We start from the raw sequence: 17,388 nt of genomic DNA, 5'->3' as shown, positions 1-17,388 counted from the left end.
CTGTTGACAGCAGGAATTTAAATTTGATTTTCTCCGGTGTACTTTTAAAAATCAACCTGAAATAATTAGTAAAACATAGTCTAAATTTGATTTGGGGAGATTTCCAAACATTTAAAACATTACATAGATAAATATAAAATCTTTTTAGACCTCCCTTCAACAGTTAATGAACTAACAAGAAGACAGAAGTAAACAAGATAAAGAGTGAAAACAGGAGGATAATCATTTTGAGTGGGTTTTTTTCTCCCAAAAAAACCTAAAACACTGCAGCTTGAACAAAAGAACAACCTAGATTCTAGCTTTGCGTTACAGAACCACGGAGGATTTTTGCATTGCTTCTAGTACTGTCCCTAAGGAAATCAATTTGGTTTCTTACTCCTAGTTCTAGTTTCTGGCTGATTCTGTGAAACATGTTAAACCAAGATGTTTTATATGTGATAAAGAATTTCTATATTCTGCATAAATTTTTTAATGAAACTTTTTACAAAAGTATGTTTATATCCACTTTGCTATTTTATATAGATACTACATCCTTTGAAGATATAAGTCCACAAGGTATTAGTGATGATTCTAGTACGGGATCAAGAGTTCATGGTAAGATAAAACTTTATTTCGAACACATATTAAATTCTTAATGGAAATGTTGAGATTTTCATATTAAGTAGGTGAATGTGGCAACTCCAGAAAACATGTTTATCCTGCATCTCGTAGTTACTTCTACCATTTCTTCAAACTTAATACTTTTTTTCGTGCCTTAAAGATTATTTCTTCACCTGAGTGTTCCCTGTTTTAATCAAGGTCATTTATAAAGTACCTGCACAATCCTCAAGGGTAATTTTGTTGCCATTTTATATAAGGGTGGTTATAAAAATCAGGTTTTACCACTAGTTAAAAATATTTATTGTAGTAAAGGATGACCTTTTAAGAAATCAATTTTCTTTAGTGTTCAGTATTTTAGGTTTTTAAATTTCCATCTAAAAAATCATCAAACTAAATTACTATTATCAACAAATGGATAAAGTGTTAAAGGAATTTTAGGTGTAAGCAGGATTACCATAGTGTAAGGTTAAGTCTAAAATTGCTTCCCTTGTATAGATAGAAATACATGACATTAACTGCATAAATGCTTCACATTCCTCCTCCTCATGGCATCTCTGCATTGTGTAGAATTTTTTGTCTCATCTGTTTTAAGTGGCCTGATCTGTAAAATTTTTGGGAGACTGAGGGAACATGTCATTCTATCATCCAAAGTAGTTCTAGTATCCATCTAGGAATCACTTTCAAATATAAATATGTACATGTTCTCTTCTTTGAATCTCAGCTATTTAAATATCCTGTTTTGCATTATCATTCGGAATTATCTAGAAATGTGTTTACTTTTATTTTCTTCAGTACCGGGGATTGAACTCACAACCTCGCACTTGCCAGGCAGGCGCTTACCCCGCTGAGCTAAATCCCCAGCCCAAGAAATGTGTTTACTTTCTAATCTATAAGGTTCACCTCTCTGTGAACTTGTTCAGCCTGTGACAGTATGCATGATTGTTTGTACAAAGCATTCTGTGATCAGAATGTAAAATTCATTCTAATCAGCTGGAAATTTCATCACACTGTCTCCTGATTTTTTCATTTAGCTTCAAGACCAGCCAGCCTTGATAGTGGCAGAACATCCACTAGCAATAGTAATAATAATGCTTCACTCCATGAAGTCAAAGGTATGCTGTAGGTAAATTTATTAATGTACTTCATTCATTACCAATATTATTTAAATATGGGAGAAGAGCTTGAGGAACAGCTCAGTGGTAGAGCACACACTTAACTTGTACAACCCCAAGTTAAATTTCCAGGCCCCAAAGGGTGTGGGGAAGATGCTGGAGATGGAACAAAGTTTCTGAGGAAAAGTGTGAAGTCCAAGTCATCTATGTTTTGAAAATAGTTCTTAGGAACATTTATATATTTTGCATTGTAATACAGATATATTTTCATGTATGCAAATGTAAAAACAGGAGCATTATTTTTGTTTTTCATTTTCACAGATAAAGCAATCTTTATACTTCAAAATTATCTGTAGATCTTTACTTACATTTTGTCTTTCATATCTATATGGTTGTCCTTAATTTTCTCATTATGCATGTATGTTAAACTTGCATTACTCATACTTCACAAATACTTCTAGCTTACTGTATGCATAAAATAAAGTTTTTGTTTTCCCTTTTGAGAAGCAGTTCATGTGGACACATTTTAGCTTCTATAAAGATTATTTGAAGTTTTTTAGGGGTTTTTTATTGTTTCTTTTTGTTTTGTTTTTCAGATAGGGTCTCACTGTGTAGTTTAGAATATCCTTGAACTCACTTCATAGCCCAGGCTAGCCTTGACCTTGCCATAATCTTCCTGCGTCAGCCTCCCAATTGCTGGGATTACAGGCATGCACCTATCCTTGTTTCCTTAATTTTTAATATTCATTCCGAGTTGAAGTTTCCTGTAAATGTCTGGAAATTTTCTAACTAATATCTTTTCCTTGAAGATATGCTGCCTTCTCAATTCCTGTTTCACAATTAAAACTATAATGAATACATTAATCTCTTATATTAATAGTAATTTTACAATTAATGTTGTGACTTCATTTCAGTGATCTGAAATATTTGCTTTTAAGGGAAAGTTAATTTTTTCACTTCTCAGTTGTATTACATCCAGTAGGAAAATATACTCCAAAAATACATATAAAGAATTTCTTCTTCTGATGTAAAAATTTCAGAAAATCTTATTTCGGTATGTTACATAATGAGACAAATTCTTTCATGACTGTACTCTCTATGATTAAGAAACCATGGAAAGTTGTGCCATTAGTATAAAAATGCAGCTTCCAGTTCATCAGAACAGCTTTTGCTATTGATCAAAACAGATCAGATCTTCTTAGGAATAGCATAGATTTTAGGGAGATTTATTCCATTCTATATTATTCAACCTGAACTGAATCTTTAAGGCTACATAGGCCCTGTACCAATAGTAAACTGAAACAATTAACATGATTCAGATCTTAATAAAATATTGTATATTTGTCTAATTACATTATTTTTCCATCCTTTATATGTATACTAATTCAGTTCAAAGATTGTTAAGATTATTCATTTAGGATGAACAGAGAACCCTTCAAATAAATAATGATGACTTCATAAAGAGGCAAAGAGAATAAAATTTTTATTTTTGCATTTAAAACAGCTTTGGGTTTTAACATTCTGAAATAATTTGAGGTTAATGTAGTTATGTTCTTAAAGTTTCAACGTTTATGTATATTATAAGAGATCAGTCAACAAATACAGATATATATTTGTATTATGACATATAATAATTTCATTTTTATTAAAGTCTCAATATACAATATTTACTCCTAAAGCAGGTGCAGTTAGTAACCAAAGCAGGCCACAAAGCCACAGTAGTGGAGAATTTAGCCTGCTTCCAGATTATGAGGCATGGTCCAGCAGTGGAAGCAGTCCAATCCAGTACTTGAAAAGACAGACCAGATCAAGTCCAGTGCTCCAGCACAAAATGCCAGAATCACTAGAAACTCGAACACACCACAAGATAAAAACTGGTTCACCTGGAAGTGAAGTTGTCACTCTACAACAGTTTTTAGAAGAAAGTAACAAGCTTACCTCAATACAGGTTAGTTTTGTGTATAGTGACACTATTTTGATGAATACCACATGTTAAATGTCTATAATATCGAACCTTATAGTTTTTTAAATTATAAAGTGTTAAGTGGTACCAGCTTTGTATTGTACAGCTCAATATCTAAGGAAGATCAAAAGAGTTTTATTTATGTATCTGCTTTGATTTTTTTAAACAGTTAAAATCTTCAAGTCAAGAGAATCTTTTAGATGAAGTAATGAAAAGTTTGTCTGTCTCTTCTGACTTTTTGGGAAAAGACAAGCCAGTTAGCTGTGGTCTGGCCAGGTCAGTAAGTGGAAAAACCCCAGGGGACTTCTGTGATAGACGGACAAGTAAGCCTGAGTTTGTGAGAGCTGGTTCTCGAAAGACTGAAGAAGCCTACGTCATTAGTTCTGCAGGAAAACCTACACCAGGCACTCAAGGAAAGATAAAATTTGTAAAAGAAACCTCTGTGTCACGACAATCAAAAGATAGCAACCCTTATGCCACTTTACCTCGTGCAAGCAGTGTAATCTCAACTGCTGAGGGAACTACACGAAGGACAAGCATCCATGACTTTTTGACCAAGGACAGTAGACTACCGGTGTGCACTGACTCATCACAGCCTGCTGCTGATAGCACCATCACGGCAGCATCTAGTGAGTACCCTTTACACCAGTGGTCCTCTCACGTGCTGAGTGGTCTAACCCCGGGTGTAGGTTCTCAGGCCCAAAAGGATGTAGCTACAGATGTGCCTGACTCTCTGTATTCCCAGGGTAGAAACTCGAGAACAGAAAGGTCACATTGTCTAAATCAAACTTTTTTAACTACTAATACGTCTTACAATGTATTTGGTATATCATGTAAAGATAGCATAGAGTCATTTACGATGGTTCACTCATCTCAGCCTTTCTTATCCCTGAACACAGAGTTAGTAAGTAACATAAGTGGGTTACCTCTCAAGCTGACCTCCAGAGAAACAAACCAGGCTTCTGCCTCTTTGGAAGAAGCTGCACAGAACAGTAATGAACAGTTACCTGACAGGCAGAACCCAAGTAACAGTAACCCACAGTCCTCCGTGGATAGCAGTGAGCTTATCACCCCTGCTTGCCTCTATCCTGATGACACAGAAGCCACATTGTTGGTTTCTGAGGATAATAAAACTATTTGGTATGAATATGGTTGTGTATGATCAAAACTGCATAATATATTGATGTTATTTGATACGCATTACGCTTCTCTAATCTGTTGAAGAGCTACTGTTGTAAAGTACCATTTGGCTAGGTTTATATTTTAAGCTTGTTACAACAGTCTTCAGCTGTACATGATGGCATGTGTATAAACATGAATGTGTACCCACACCAAAGCCTGCACGAAATGTTAATTACTTTGTACATCTTTTGCATGCCTTTAAAAACTTCAGTCATACATTCTTTTCCTTCATTTTTTTGTCACTTGATAAAAGATTATTTCTTTGATATCCAGAAGCATGTTAAAATAGTTGCATGATTCATTACCACGAAGGCATTTCCAAGTTATGTTTGCTTTGTTGGTTTTAAAAAGTATGTTCATTTCCTCCCATCCCACTTTTCTGCCCCTCCTTTTCTCTCTTGCTCTTCCTCTTTTTTTTTCCAAGAATGTGCATTTCATGTTGCACATGTACAGAAGCAATAAGGAAAATATACAAAAAGATGTCATTTCCTTTTGTCATTTAATTATGCCATCTATCCGTGTTCTATTTTCAAAGAAAGAGTCAATAATTCAGCTTAACACTATATTAAATTTTAACTAATGCCCATAAAAATAAAATATAATCCAGATCTAAAACATTGTGAATATTTGTAAATGCAGTGTTATTTCTAAAAAAAAAAAAAACTCCATCAAATTTAAATGTAATTTACACAGTGACTAGGAGCATTGATATTATCTTTCAAGATGAGTTAAAGAAAAATAAAGCATATGCAACATATTGAAAATTTGTATTTTTGCTTCTCTTCCAAAAGGGTAATAAATTTACAAAGTGATATAAATTATTACTTGTATAGTTGTTAAAATATATATTATAGTCTTAATTATAAAAGTTAAAACATGATGCTAACATTTAAAATTAGAACTTATAACAAATAAAAAATGTTTTTAGAACAAAGGATAATTACAAACTCTAGTTAAATAGAGTAAACCGTATTTATGAACTCCTGACTACTTAAATTATCTTAGTTTACATAAAATTCTAAGTTTTACAATATTAAAAAACCTGTAACCTTGATTTACTTCTGGAGGAAGAGCAGTGTATCTTAGCTTTGTCTCTGGAATGTTTTTGCCATTTTAATGTATCCTAAATAGTATGCCATCTGGAATGCCTTTAAAATGTGACCTTATTCTGTGCTTTTAGGGGGTTGTTTTGTTGTTTTGTTTTGTTTTTAGTCATGGTACTGAAAATTGAACCCAGAGCCATATTCCCAGTCTCGGCCCTTTTTATTTTGAGACAGGGTGTTGCTAAGACACTAAATCACCCAGGCCACACTAGTACTTGCAATCCCCCCACATCATCAGTGCTGGGATTATGGCCATGTGCTACCACACCTGGCTGAAGTGTCACGAAGTAAGGAGAAATTATTTTATGTTGGTTATTACATTAAACTTGTTATTGACAAAAATAATGTACAGAGAATCTTTGTTTAATGAAATTTGTTTCATTTGTGAAAATAGGTATTGTACCTACACAGGATCAGAGACTAGGTCCTTTCTCTAACTTAGTAATGAAATTAATGGCAGAGATGGCTGAGATGAGATGGAGGCCATATATGATCCAAATATAAAAATTACTGTCATTTCTTTTCCAGATTAAGTCAAAGATCTTTTTTCACAAACATTGCAAATTTTCAAATATCACACATCTGGCCATGGCACTTTACATTTAAAATACTAACTTCATTCATTCAAAATACATTGAAGATCATGTGCTATAAAACTTTAACAAAATCAAACTTAACAGGAAAGAATATTTCCTACAAATGGCTATATATATATTTTTTTCAAAAACATACATACTATATCCATGTGTTCTGAGGACTGACAGTGCAGACTCTAGACTTACTTTTAGAAACCAGCACTTGACATGCAGTCATAAAACTTTGCCAAAACAAACACTACTAGTGCCTTCCTTATGTTGCTTTGTAGCACTTGGAATCAAATTGTCGGGGGAGGGATTTGTAACATACGGAAACAGTGTCTCCTAAAATTTTTTTAATCCGCATAGTAGTTGCTGCAAATGAAAATCTATATTGATGACCAACACTTTTTAAAGATAAAGGTGAATCAATTCTGACACAATTAAGCACAATTAAGCACTTAATTTCTCTAAGACACTTCCATAAATATCTAGTTGCACAAAGGATTGACAGTTAAGGTCAAATACTGTCATTTTATAAACAATAGGACTGAATTGCTTTTATATTCCCTATGTTACATTTCTAGAAATTGTACCTGTCTGATTTATGTGATACTGTAAACATAATGTCATGGTTTAGGTTCACTTGAAACAAAGCAGTTTTAGCTATAATCAATGTAATCAGATATATTAACCTGCAAAATATGCCTCAGCCCTAATTTGCTGATAAATATACATATTTCATTCCAGATATTTGGATGCTCCTGCTGTTGAGTGCAAGATTTTTTACTTTAAAACTTTATCGTTGGCTAGGCATGGTGGTACATGCCTGTAATCCCAGCACTCAAGAGAGTAAGGCAGGAGGGTCATTGAGTTCAAGGCGTTCAAGGCTAGCCTGGGCTACAAAGTGAATTCGGGCATCCTGAACTGCATAGCAAAACCCTGTCTCAAACACGCGCACATACGCATGCACACAGACACACACACACCCTGTGACCATTTACTAAATAAATGTAGGAAATATGTAAGCCCAACACTCAATGAGAAAAACTGTTACAGCTTTTTTAAAAATAGCTTTCATGTTAATCACTTGTTTAAAATACAAAAAATCAGCCTCAAGTAGTAAGATGTGTGAGATTAATACATTTCCCATTTAACCCGATTTTCTTCCCCTACTGAATGACTGCTCTTTAGTTTATCTTTTTCTATTATTTATGTTTAACCTTTAATTAAATAACATGAAATGCTTTTCTCCTGCAGATGTGGACAAAATACAAGAAAGCAGAAATTCAAAAAGCAGGTCTAGGGAGCAACAAAGCTCCTAATTCTGTTACCCACTACATGACGTGGGCCAAGTGGTGAGTTTACTGCTTAAAATGTAAATGAGATTAGTCTCATTTATACAAACTAACTGACTTAAGTGAGAGCAAGTGCACATTGCATTAACAGATGTAAATATTGCTTGCTTAATTGATTGGCTTTCTGACCTGTATACTAGTAAAGCAAGATTAGTTGGTTGCCATGGGGGTTTTTTTCTGACAGTACAGGAAACAGGTGTAAGAAGTATTTTTCTATCAGTTTAAATTTAATTTTACTAGTGAATAATGTGAAATATTTGTATGCTGGAAATAACTTCTCCACAATCTTCTTTATAATTGATGAGAGTAAAGTAGGGGTTTATTCTTTGAAGAACCAAAGAAAAGTTTTTCTGTCACACTGTCATATCCTTAAGACACACCTGGTGCATGTTCATGCTCGTAAGAGTGCTGCTTTGTAGTATATATCCCTCTTATCTTTAAGCTTTTCTTACATTTTCTTTCTTCTTTCTACCTTCCAATGAAATACAGAGAGAAAAATGTCCTTCAGTTTCTCAATATGAAGCCTTTATTTGTGAAGTAACAAGACACCTACCAACTATAGAACCATTTTTTTAAATATCTCTAAGACTAAGCAATCCTTCGTGAATAGAGCAGGCAAGAAATACAAACCTTCATTCCTTCCTTGAATCAAGGAGCGCTACTGGATTCAACTGCCAAAAGTTTTAGAAAGTTTTAGGACTTAACTATACATTGTATTGTTAAGCTCTGCTGAATAACGGACATTCTCTCACTAAAGACCACAGGTGGCCTAAGGTCAAGTGTTACAAGAACTACTCCAAATACAGTCTGCTTTCTTTATCATTTGTTTATGAATTCATCCATGTTTGCTTAATGCTCCTGCTAAGTATTAGCCAAAAGCTATCTGTTTATATTTAGTTGTGTAAATCTAAATTAAATCTGTAGTATTTTGTGGAATGTATTATATATCAAGATACACAGAAAATTGTTTTAGCATGTCAGAGCCCTTTTGGTTAGCAAACTGCATGTGTTGGTTCTTTTTTTTAAAGAAATTATTTTGAGGCACTGCAAAAGAAATTCAGTTATAAATCTGAAAAATCCATAATGAGCTACAGAACTTACAAAAAATTTAGTTACATGATCCTGTCCATGTTCCTAAGGTACACTAAACATTCACTCATGGATCCAAGACAAGTGTTTCTCTGAAACCTTTTTTAGTAAGGTTTTCCAGCAACTAGCATTCCTAAGATAAAGCTGTTGTGCTTTAACTCATTTCATTTCTTCGCTATTGGGTTATGTATGTGGTTTTTTTTTAACTTAAGAGCTGATGTTGCTTAAGAAGTTTTCTTTTGGCAAAAAGTAATGTAAATAATGCACTATGATCTGCATTTTTCCAGGAACTCATTTATTTTTATCATTTATTAAGAATTGTTGGGTTTTTGTCCTTTATAATATTACATTAAAGTCAGTAACTATTAGTGGTACTTTTGCAATATTTGTATGCATTTGTTACCTTAAACATTTGGAAAAAGCACAAAAAAGTAGATTTAGTTAACTCAGAGAAACATCAATTTTTTTAGTAATTCCAATTTTATAGCACAGTTTTATTTTCTTACGGAGTCCAAAAAATGCATTGTTTAAACATAAATATCAAAATAATCTGAAAGGAGTGAAAGGAGAACTTACTATTTTTGTTTTAATGATATACTTCTTAGGCTCTATTACCAGCTCTAAAGAATTTTTGGGAATTATTCCATATTCCATAATGTATGGTTTATAAACTGTATATATCACCACTAACCCAGTAGCCATGAAACACACCCCACCCGATCCCTTACTACTCCTATCTGGTAGGCCAGTAGCAGTGTTGTATACATAGTTCTCTTTGGAAAGACCATCAGTGAAAAAGAAACAGCATGTTTAGTAGACCAGAAATTGAAATGGAAGTTCCAGAACTTGGACTTACTAACTCAATACCACCATTAATGTAGATTTTACCACCAAATACTATGGTTTTAAAATTCTTGGACCAAAGGTGCTATGTAAATGTAAATACAAGTGAATCTTACTGAAATACAAATATTGTACAACAAAATATTAAAAATCTATTCTCTAGTCTGTTATCTATCATGACTCCCTGGCTTTAAGTATCAAGTTAGTAAATGAGTATCATGGCAGGCTAGAGACACTTGATATAAAAAATGTAAACTTATTTTTGGCTGGATAAGTTGAAAGTAAATGTAGAAATTGTTCTAGCTAAATGCACTAAGTGGGTACTTGGATTTATATTAACTAGCATCTAATTTGCACAACTAGGACACATCCCAGGACAATTACAGAAAGCTGAAACCTGATGAGTATAAGCTGGCCAGTACAGTGTGTGATACCAGTTTGACCTCTACAAAATACTAACATCCTAAAAAATAGAACCTGTTGAGTTGACCAGCACATTATTGCTTCAACAGAAAGTGCTGAATGACAGTCTATGAAGCACTAACTCTGGGTGGACTGATCTTGAGAAAGGACAACTAAAGAAACAACCAAGGGGGTACACTGGAACTGTAAAAATTCGAATATTCCCGGTCATATTCATTGTATTTTTCATGGCATGTCATGAAATGACCAGATAATAACCACATGAATATTTTACTTTTCTCCAAAAGTAACCCTCAGAAGCAGACTTCATAGGAAGCCTTTTTGTTCCCTTACATATAAACTTTTGGCAAATAAACAACATAGTAAAGCCAGATGGAACTAAACCAGAACTATTTTCCTCAACAGGGCCTAGATGGTTTTAAGTTTCTGGCTGTACATATAACACCTAAAACCCCAAGGAAACTGAACAATTCTATATACTAGGTAATAGTTTTGGCCTACAGCTCTAATTATGTGCTTTACATCTAGCCATGTAGAAATTTTCGGTTCAAATTTTTGAATTGGTGGTGCCAAAGAGTTCATAAGACAGATTCACACGTAGCACCTTTCATGCAAGGCATGGTAAAAGCCTAATTTTAAAAACAAAAAATCACTGCACATTACAGAATTACAGCCACTTCATAGATGAAGTACTACAGCCTGCACTGTCTTACCAGGTTTTGTCAGGAAATGAGAATGATACTATACCAAATCTAGAATTACAATGGGAAGGAATAATGTATGCTAAATTGTCTTGTGTTTTAAGTTACCTTTTATGAGAAAATCGGTGAATTTGTTTTCCTTTCTTTTCAGCTATTAGTCCTGAGACTTTTTTTTTTTAACCTTGAATGAGTAACACAGGAGCCCATTTTATAATATAACTCTTGGTGCACATGTTGAGATACCTGGACAATGAAAATGCCTTAAAAAAGAATGCTTAATTGAGTAACGTTGCACTTACAGCACCCTTTAACAGAACTTAATTTTAAATTGTCTTTTCCTTTTCTAAGGGTTCTCTGTTTCAGTGTCTGCCATTGTACTTACAACTGTTATTAAATACCAAATCAAATAATACAAAAGCTGTAACATTTCCTTTAAAATTAAATGCTAATGAGCGATTTGGAGTTGGATGGCAAAATGTTTATTACTTGACAACTATTATCAGCCACAAGAATCCAACTTATGAGACTGTTTGATTTCTTTTTAAAACATTTATTCTCATTTTAAACTGTTTCTCCTTAAACATTTAAGTTGGATTAACATTCACTTTTCAAACTGATATAAAAATAAAACAGGTGGTTTTTTTTATAACAAGTGGTTAGCAATCATTTAAACGTTATATATTTTAGCCAACTGTTAACTCTTTGCCCTGGAGAATTATTTTCAGACATGACCAAATCGAGGTAGATTATTTTGTCTTAATCATTTGAGAATGAGTGTTAAGATACTTGCGGAAAAAAAGACAGTCTGTCAGTTCTCATTCCCAGCCCAGGTTTACATACAATCTACAGTAGTCTCATTTATCAGAAGAGGGTATGTTCCAAGACAGTTATGGATACCTAAAACCACAAACAGTATCAAATATACACTTCTTTTCCTGTGTCCCTATAGTAAAGATTAATTTGTAAGTAAGGCACAGTAAAAATGACAACAGTAATTATATTGTAATAAAGTTACAGTACAGTCTTTCTCAGAATCTTAATGTATTATACTCCTCTTGTGATGATGAGAAATGATAAAATGCCTAGGTAATGAGATGAAGTGAGGTAGGTAATGACACAGGAAAAATTGTGACATAACATGAGGCTACTGCCTAGGGGGTACTTGAACACCAGCTGCAGTACCACCCAATTGATACCAACACAGCTGTTTGGGAACAAAGTTATTAAGTAACTAATGGTCAGGTAGTAGTATATGCAGCATGGATATGCTAGACAAAGGAATGATTTCATACTCTTGGCAGGACTTTGTGGGATGGCATGAAATTTCATTCAACTACTCAGAACAGTTTTAGATTTAAACTATTTCTGGAACATTCCACTTAACATTCTTGGGCTGCAGTTGACCACAAGTAACGGAAAGTTTGGTAAGCAAAATGGCAGAGAAGGGGGAACTACTTTAGTAGGCTGCACAAATTAATCTTTTATTTTCATCCAGACTTGGGAAGCAACTGGCTTTGTGTCTTTAAACTCAGTCTCTCTAGGCCGGTGTTCACCAGTAGACCAAATATACAAGGTCTTCAAATTCTATGAATCCGTTCCTTTATGGAGAAAGGAGCCCAAAATAGCCTCTATATAGGTAAAAACATACAACCTTAGAATAAGGTTATTCTGATTTTGCCCTTCAGTAATACAAGATAGTGAAAGTTAGGTACAGTATCTTCTAGGTACAGATTATTTTTTGAAGAAATGTGGTTAAGAATATTCAGTAGCTTGGCATGGTGGTACATGTGTAATCACAGAACTCTGGGAGTCTGTGGCAGGAGGATCAAAAGTTCAGGGTTGGCCTTGGCAACTTAACTGACCTAGCTGATTCTCAAAATAAAAAAATGTCAAAAGGCTGGGAATGTAGCTGAGTACAAAGTCCCTGGGTCCAATCTCCACTAAACAATTAAATTTTTTAAACAATTTTTGATTGTACTAGAGGAAAACACAAAAATTTTCATGACAAGAAGTCTAGTCTCTATCACCTCAGCTAAAGAAAAGCTTGAATGTAAGTGAAAAATACCAAACTTTCTCACTTTTCACATTGTTTAATAAGAAGCTTCTAAAACAAATGACTGTATTTTCCTAGTTCAGATGTCATAAATAAAGGGTAAAAATATTGAAATGGAACAGTAAAATAGGTAAGGATAGAAAACATTTGTATAGTACATTCATTTTTAACCTCTGAACAAAAACTAAACAAATACTTTTTTATTGGTATAATGTATATTATGCTATTGAGTGTTAAAGTGATTTTAATACTATGATTATAACTATTTTCCATCCTAGTTTGTTTTCTAGATTAAAATTACAAGAGTTTTAAACTAAGCCAGGCATGGTAACACATGCCTCTAATCGCAGAATTTGGGAGGCTGAAGTGGGAGGATCACCATGAGTTCAAGGGCAGCCTACATTACCTATTTGGTTGAATTCAAAGACAGTCTAAACTACATGGTGAGACCCTGTCTCAAAAAAGCAAAATGTTTTTTTACTGGAAAAATACTGGTTTATAAAGAAACACCCAATAATATATTTATCCTCAGCTAATTTTAATTATCTTTAATCCTCATTTCCCAAAAATACCACTGTCAACAATGTAGTATATTCATACATCTTTTTTATTCCCTATTATATATGCTATCGTATGTAAAATTTTATACAGAACAGTCTATAACTTTTTCAAATATACAGAACACTGAAAGTACAGATTAGTTCATCTTAAAAGCATTCCTAATTATTGATGAGCAGACCTATGATGAAGGGGTGTTCTCAGAGATAGAAGACAGAATGTCTGGACAAACTTAAAAGTACTACCTCACTACATCTTTTTAAGAAACACATTTTAAAGATAAACGTCCCCCAGCCAGGTATGGTGGTACATGTCCATAATCCCAGAACTCAGGAGGCTGACGAAGGAGGAGAACTGTTTGAATCAAGCCAGGCTACACAGTGATTTTTAAGGCCAGTTTGAACTATATAGTGAGACTCAGTCCCCCTCCTCGTGATAGTCACCAATTTAAATTCTTTTTAAAAATTGTAAGAAGAATACCTTTTAGAAATAAATTTACTCTTTTAAAAAAAATTTAAGCATTACCCCAGTTGGGTTTGTTTGTTTGTTTTCTCTCTTTCACTGTGATGGGAATCAACAGAGGCTTGCTAGCTCATGCCTAGGCAAACACTGACCCTGAGCTATACCTACCATTCCATACCCCCTACCAGCCCAATCAGTTTTTATCAAAATTTAGTATTATGGGATCGTGCCCTGTTGTCTTCACAAATTTGAGAAAGTCTTCAGGACTCAATCCCATGGTGGCAGCATTGGTCATTGGATGAAAATATACCATCTTATGTCCACCTTCCAGAAAAGCAGAATCCAAAACAAATTTCACATCTCCGTCATCACAGAAGAGTGCCAGGGGTGTAGCACAACCCTGGCCAACTTTTAGTTTTTCTAGCATGGCTGTTTCATCAGCAAACCGCAGATTTCCACTCCCAACACCTAGGTGCTTGGCAAGATCATTTAAATTAACTTGTCTATCATGAAGAACTGTCACCAGCCAATAGCTTTTTTTCTTCTTGTCTTTAAGAAAAAGATTCTTACTATGTGCTCCTTTCAAATGCTGGATATGTGGCATCATTTCTTCAACTGTAAACACCTATAAAATAACCACATGAGAAGTTTAGAAATTTTATATACACACACACATACACACATTCATATTGCATTCTGTCTGCTGGGTAAAAACTGCAATGTTAGGGAGTATCTGGTACAGACTATTTAGCTTATTGCCAACTAACTATGAACTCCTGCTATCTCAGAACTTCAATTTCTCTTTCTATTCCAGTGTACTGAATATGAATAACCAAGCCTTTGTATTCTAAAAAACATTTTTTTAAACTTTTGGTACTGAAAACGGTACAGCAGCCCTACACTGCTACTACTACTTAGCATTCCATTACATCCAGACATGTGACAACCTCCACTCTACAAATGTAGGGAGGACAGTGAATTAAGGCCCTGGATTAATACGTTAAAAACATGAAAATATTTAGCAGTATGCACAAAGAAGAGTAGTGACTACAGGAGAAAGGTGAGAGAAAATACAGTTGTGATAAATGTGTAAAAGTCAGGGACACTCTCTAAAGGTAACCATTGTAGCCATAATTGTGTCACTCAAGATTTAGGTTAAGTTTATGACTGCACCACTCGTTACATTGCTGTTGCATGAAATATCTGCAAATGTTCAGATTAATGTAGTAAAGCATGTTAAAGTTTATTAAGGTGAGGATAAGCCAGGCATAGTGGTGCTAACCTAAGGCAGGAGGGTGGAAAGTTCAAGATAGGGGATGTAACTGGTAACAGTGCCCCTGGGCTTGATCCCCAGTACTAAGACAGATACATTGGCGTGTATGTGGAGTTGCTTTTAAAAGTTAGGCATGGCTGTGCACTCAGGAAGCTGGCTAACATGGAAGGAGGCATAAGTTGTAGACACCACACTACTACATGGCAAGATCTTGTCCAAAAATAAAGGATATACATTTTTGTATTCCTTGGGGAGGTAGGGGGCCACACTGCAAAAGCATAATGTACAAACTGATACACCACAAAGGTAGTGAAACAACAGACCCACATCCTCAATATCCCTCAGTACCTAGGCTGTGTGACACTTGGGAGCTTCACCGCCTAGGAACTCGTCTATGCATAAAGAGCACAAACGACGTCCCAGACCGGGGAGGGATGCGCGCGATTTCCATATGTAGACTGGTTCACTGACTAAATGTGTTGCAAAATCACTCAAAGTAGAAACCTTCACGGTGCCGAGTGGAGAAGCCTCTGCTCTGCCTGTCGGGTCCCCTGGGCACTCTGGGGCCCGGGACATGCTCTGCAGGCGACGTTCTGTCCCTACCTTACCCAGGGCTCCTGACCTTGGCGACCACGCCCGCAGTGGTACAGTAGACCCTCATTCAAGCCGGCTGTCCCATCGGCCACCCTAAGGCGGAACCCTCACCTCGGGGTGTTCCACAACCTCCGTGCGGATGTCTAGGGCGCCAAGCCGCTGCTCCAGCACTGCCCGCAAGCCGGCGCCCGCCATCCCGCTGCCACGCCGGCACGCTGAGACGGAAGTGCCCGGAGAGCGCGGCGCTACCGGAAGTGCGGGGGCCGCTTCCGGCGCCACCGGAAGTGCGGGGGCCGCTTCCGGCGCCACCGGAAGTGCGGGGGCGACTTCCGGCGCCAGGCGGAGTCCGGCTTCTCAGCTCGCCGGACCTGCGGTCCCTCCAGGCCTGGGCCCGGCCGGCAGTTCCGCTCCTCCTGCCTGGTTTAAAGAGAACCGGAGCTTTCCGCGGCAAATGAGATAATCTAGTAGCGATTGTTCATTTTCTGTTATTTGGGACTGAAGGCCCTGTAATACTTTCATTCTCTTGAATGGTTTTATACTATTTTATGTTTGATACTATTTTATGTGAAGATGTGCTCAACTATTTCAAAGAAAGAGACATTATGGTAGGTACTATTAATATCCGGCTGTCTTGTTGGAAGTACTGTGTTGCTCACATTGTTCTGTTCTGCTTTGTTCTGTCCTCTTTTGTCTTAATCTCTTTAAAAGAAAAGAAAGGCACAAAAAAAAAAAAAACCGGAGCCTCGCAATGACTGCCGAGTTAGGGATATTGAGAGAGCCAAGCACCATTGCTTTCGAAGACTTTCCAGCTTTACTTTGTAAAACGTTATATTTTACCGTTTCTTACCATTTTGTTATTAATCTACAAATTATTAGCGTTGATAACCATGGCTTGAGTTTTGCCATGGTAGTTTGACCACCTGTTGGTGATCCTGGGACGCACCTCCTTCACTGCCTGAATGAGCCCTGGAATCTCACCTTACGGTTACTGATTAAGGCTCAAATTTCAGGAGAACCACACATGCACTAATGAGCAGTTCACTTTAGTGTGAATAAGTTTGGGTCCTGTCAGGAGTGAAACTCCCAAGGCCTGAAGAAGACAACCGCTTTCATTTTTTAAAATGGGGATTGAACTCAGAATCTTCACACTGAACTACTTCTTAAGTTTTATTTTGAGACAGGGTCTCACTAAGTTGGCCAGGCTGGGCTTGGAACCTCCTCCCTCACTCTCCAAGTCTCCCAGTGAGATTGCTGGTGTGGACAAGCACCCCGTCCTTAGAGCCTCCTCTTAGAAATGGGCAAATCAGGGGCTGGGGATTTAGTTCAGCGGCATAAGCACCTGCCTTGCAAGCAGGCAGTCGTGAGTTCGATCCCCGGTACTGATAAAAAGGAAAAAAAAAAAAAAAAAAAGAAATGGGCAAAGTCAGTCCTTAGTGAAGCCTTGGAGGAAACTGCAAAAGAGGAGAGATTGTGGGCCGGAGATTTAGCTCAGCGGCATA

The 17,388-nt window shown here is 36.0% G+C and overlaps 2 protein-coding genes across 13 annotated transcripts in view; one reads left to right on the top strand and one right to left on the bottom strand.

Moving 5' to 3' along the window:
* Ccdc88a (coiled-coil domain containing 88A) overlaps positions 1-11,601 on the top strand; it is a 141,581-nt gene extending 129,980 nt beyond the window's left edge. For 5 of the 12 annotated variants that reach the window (XM_063229404.1, XM_063229401.1, XM_063229405.1 and 2 more), the window contains 6 exons: positions 523-594; positions 1,632-1,712; positions 3,392-3,660; positions 3,845-4,304; positions 7,796-7,893; positions 8,383-11,601. In XM_063229404.1, the coding sequence (XP_063085474.1) occupies positions 523-594; positions 1,632-1,712; positions 3,392-3,660; positions 3,845-4,304; positions 7,796-7,860 (947 nt within the window). In that variant the 3' untranslated portion in view covers positions 7,861-7,893; positions 8,383-11,601. Of the gene's footprint in view, positions 1-522; positions 595-1,631; positions 1,713-3,391; positions 3,661-3,844; positions 7,894-8,382 lie in introns of those variants that run through there. The other 7 variants (XM_063229406.1, XM_063229402.1, XR_010040548.1 and 4 more) reach the window with 6 other exon arrangements.
* Positions 11,602-13,591: 1,990 nt separating this feature from the next.
* On the bottom strand, positions 13,592-16,154 carry LOC100714659 (prolyl-tRNA synthetase associated domain-containing protein 1). The gene is made up of 2 exons (XM_003467502.5): positions 16,001-16,154; positions 13,592-14,647 (listed from the first exon to the last, which is right to left on the bottom strand). The coding sequence occupies exons 1-2, from the start codon at positions 16,082-16,084 to the stop codon at positions 14,216-14,218; spliced, it is 516 nt and encodes a 171-aa protein (XP_003467550.1). The 5' UTR covers positions 16,085-16,154; the 3' UTR covers positions 13,592-14,215.
* Between the last annotated feature and the right edge of the window lie 1,234 nt (positions 16,155-17,388).

This window comes from Cavia porcellus, unplaced genomic scaffold (genome assembly GCF_034190915.1).
Source record: "Cavia porcellus strain 051 isolate PalLab524CR breed Dunkin Hartley unplaced genomic scaffold, mCavPor4.1 scaffold_18, whole genome shotgun sequence".
Taxonomy (NCBI): domain Eukaryota; kingdom Metazoa; phylum Chordata; class Mammalia; order Rodentia; family Caviidae; genus Cavia; species Cavia porcellus.
This window is presented reverse-complemented; position numbering and strand designations above follow the sequence as displayed.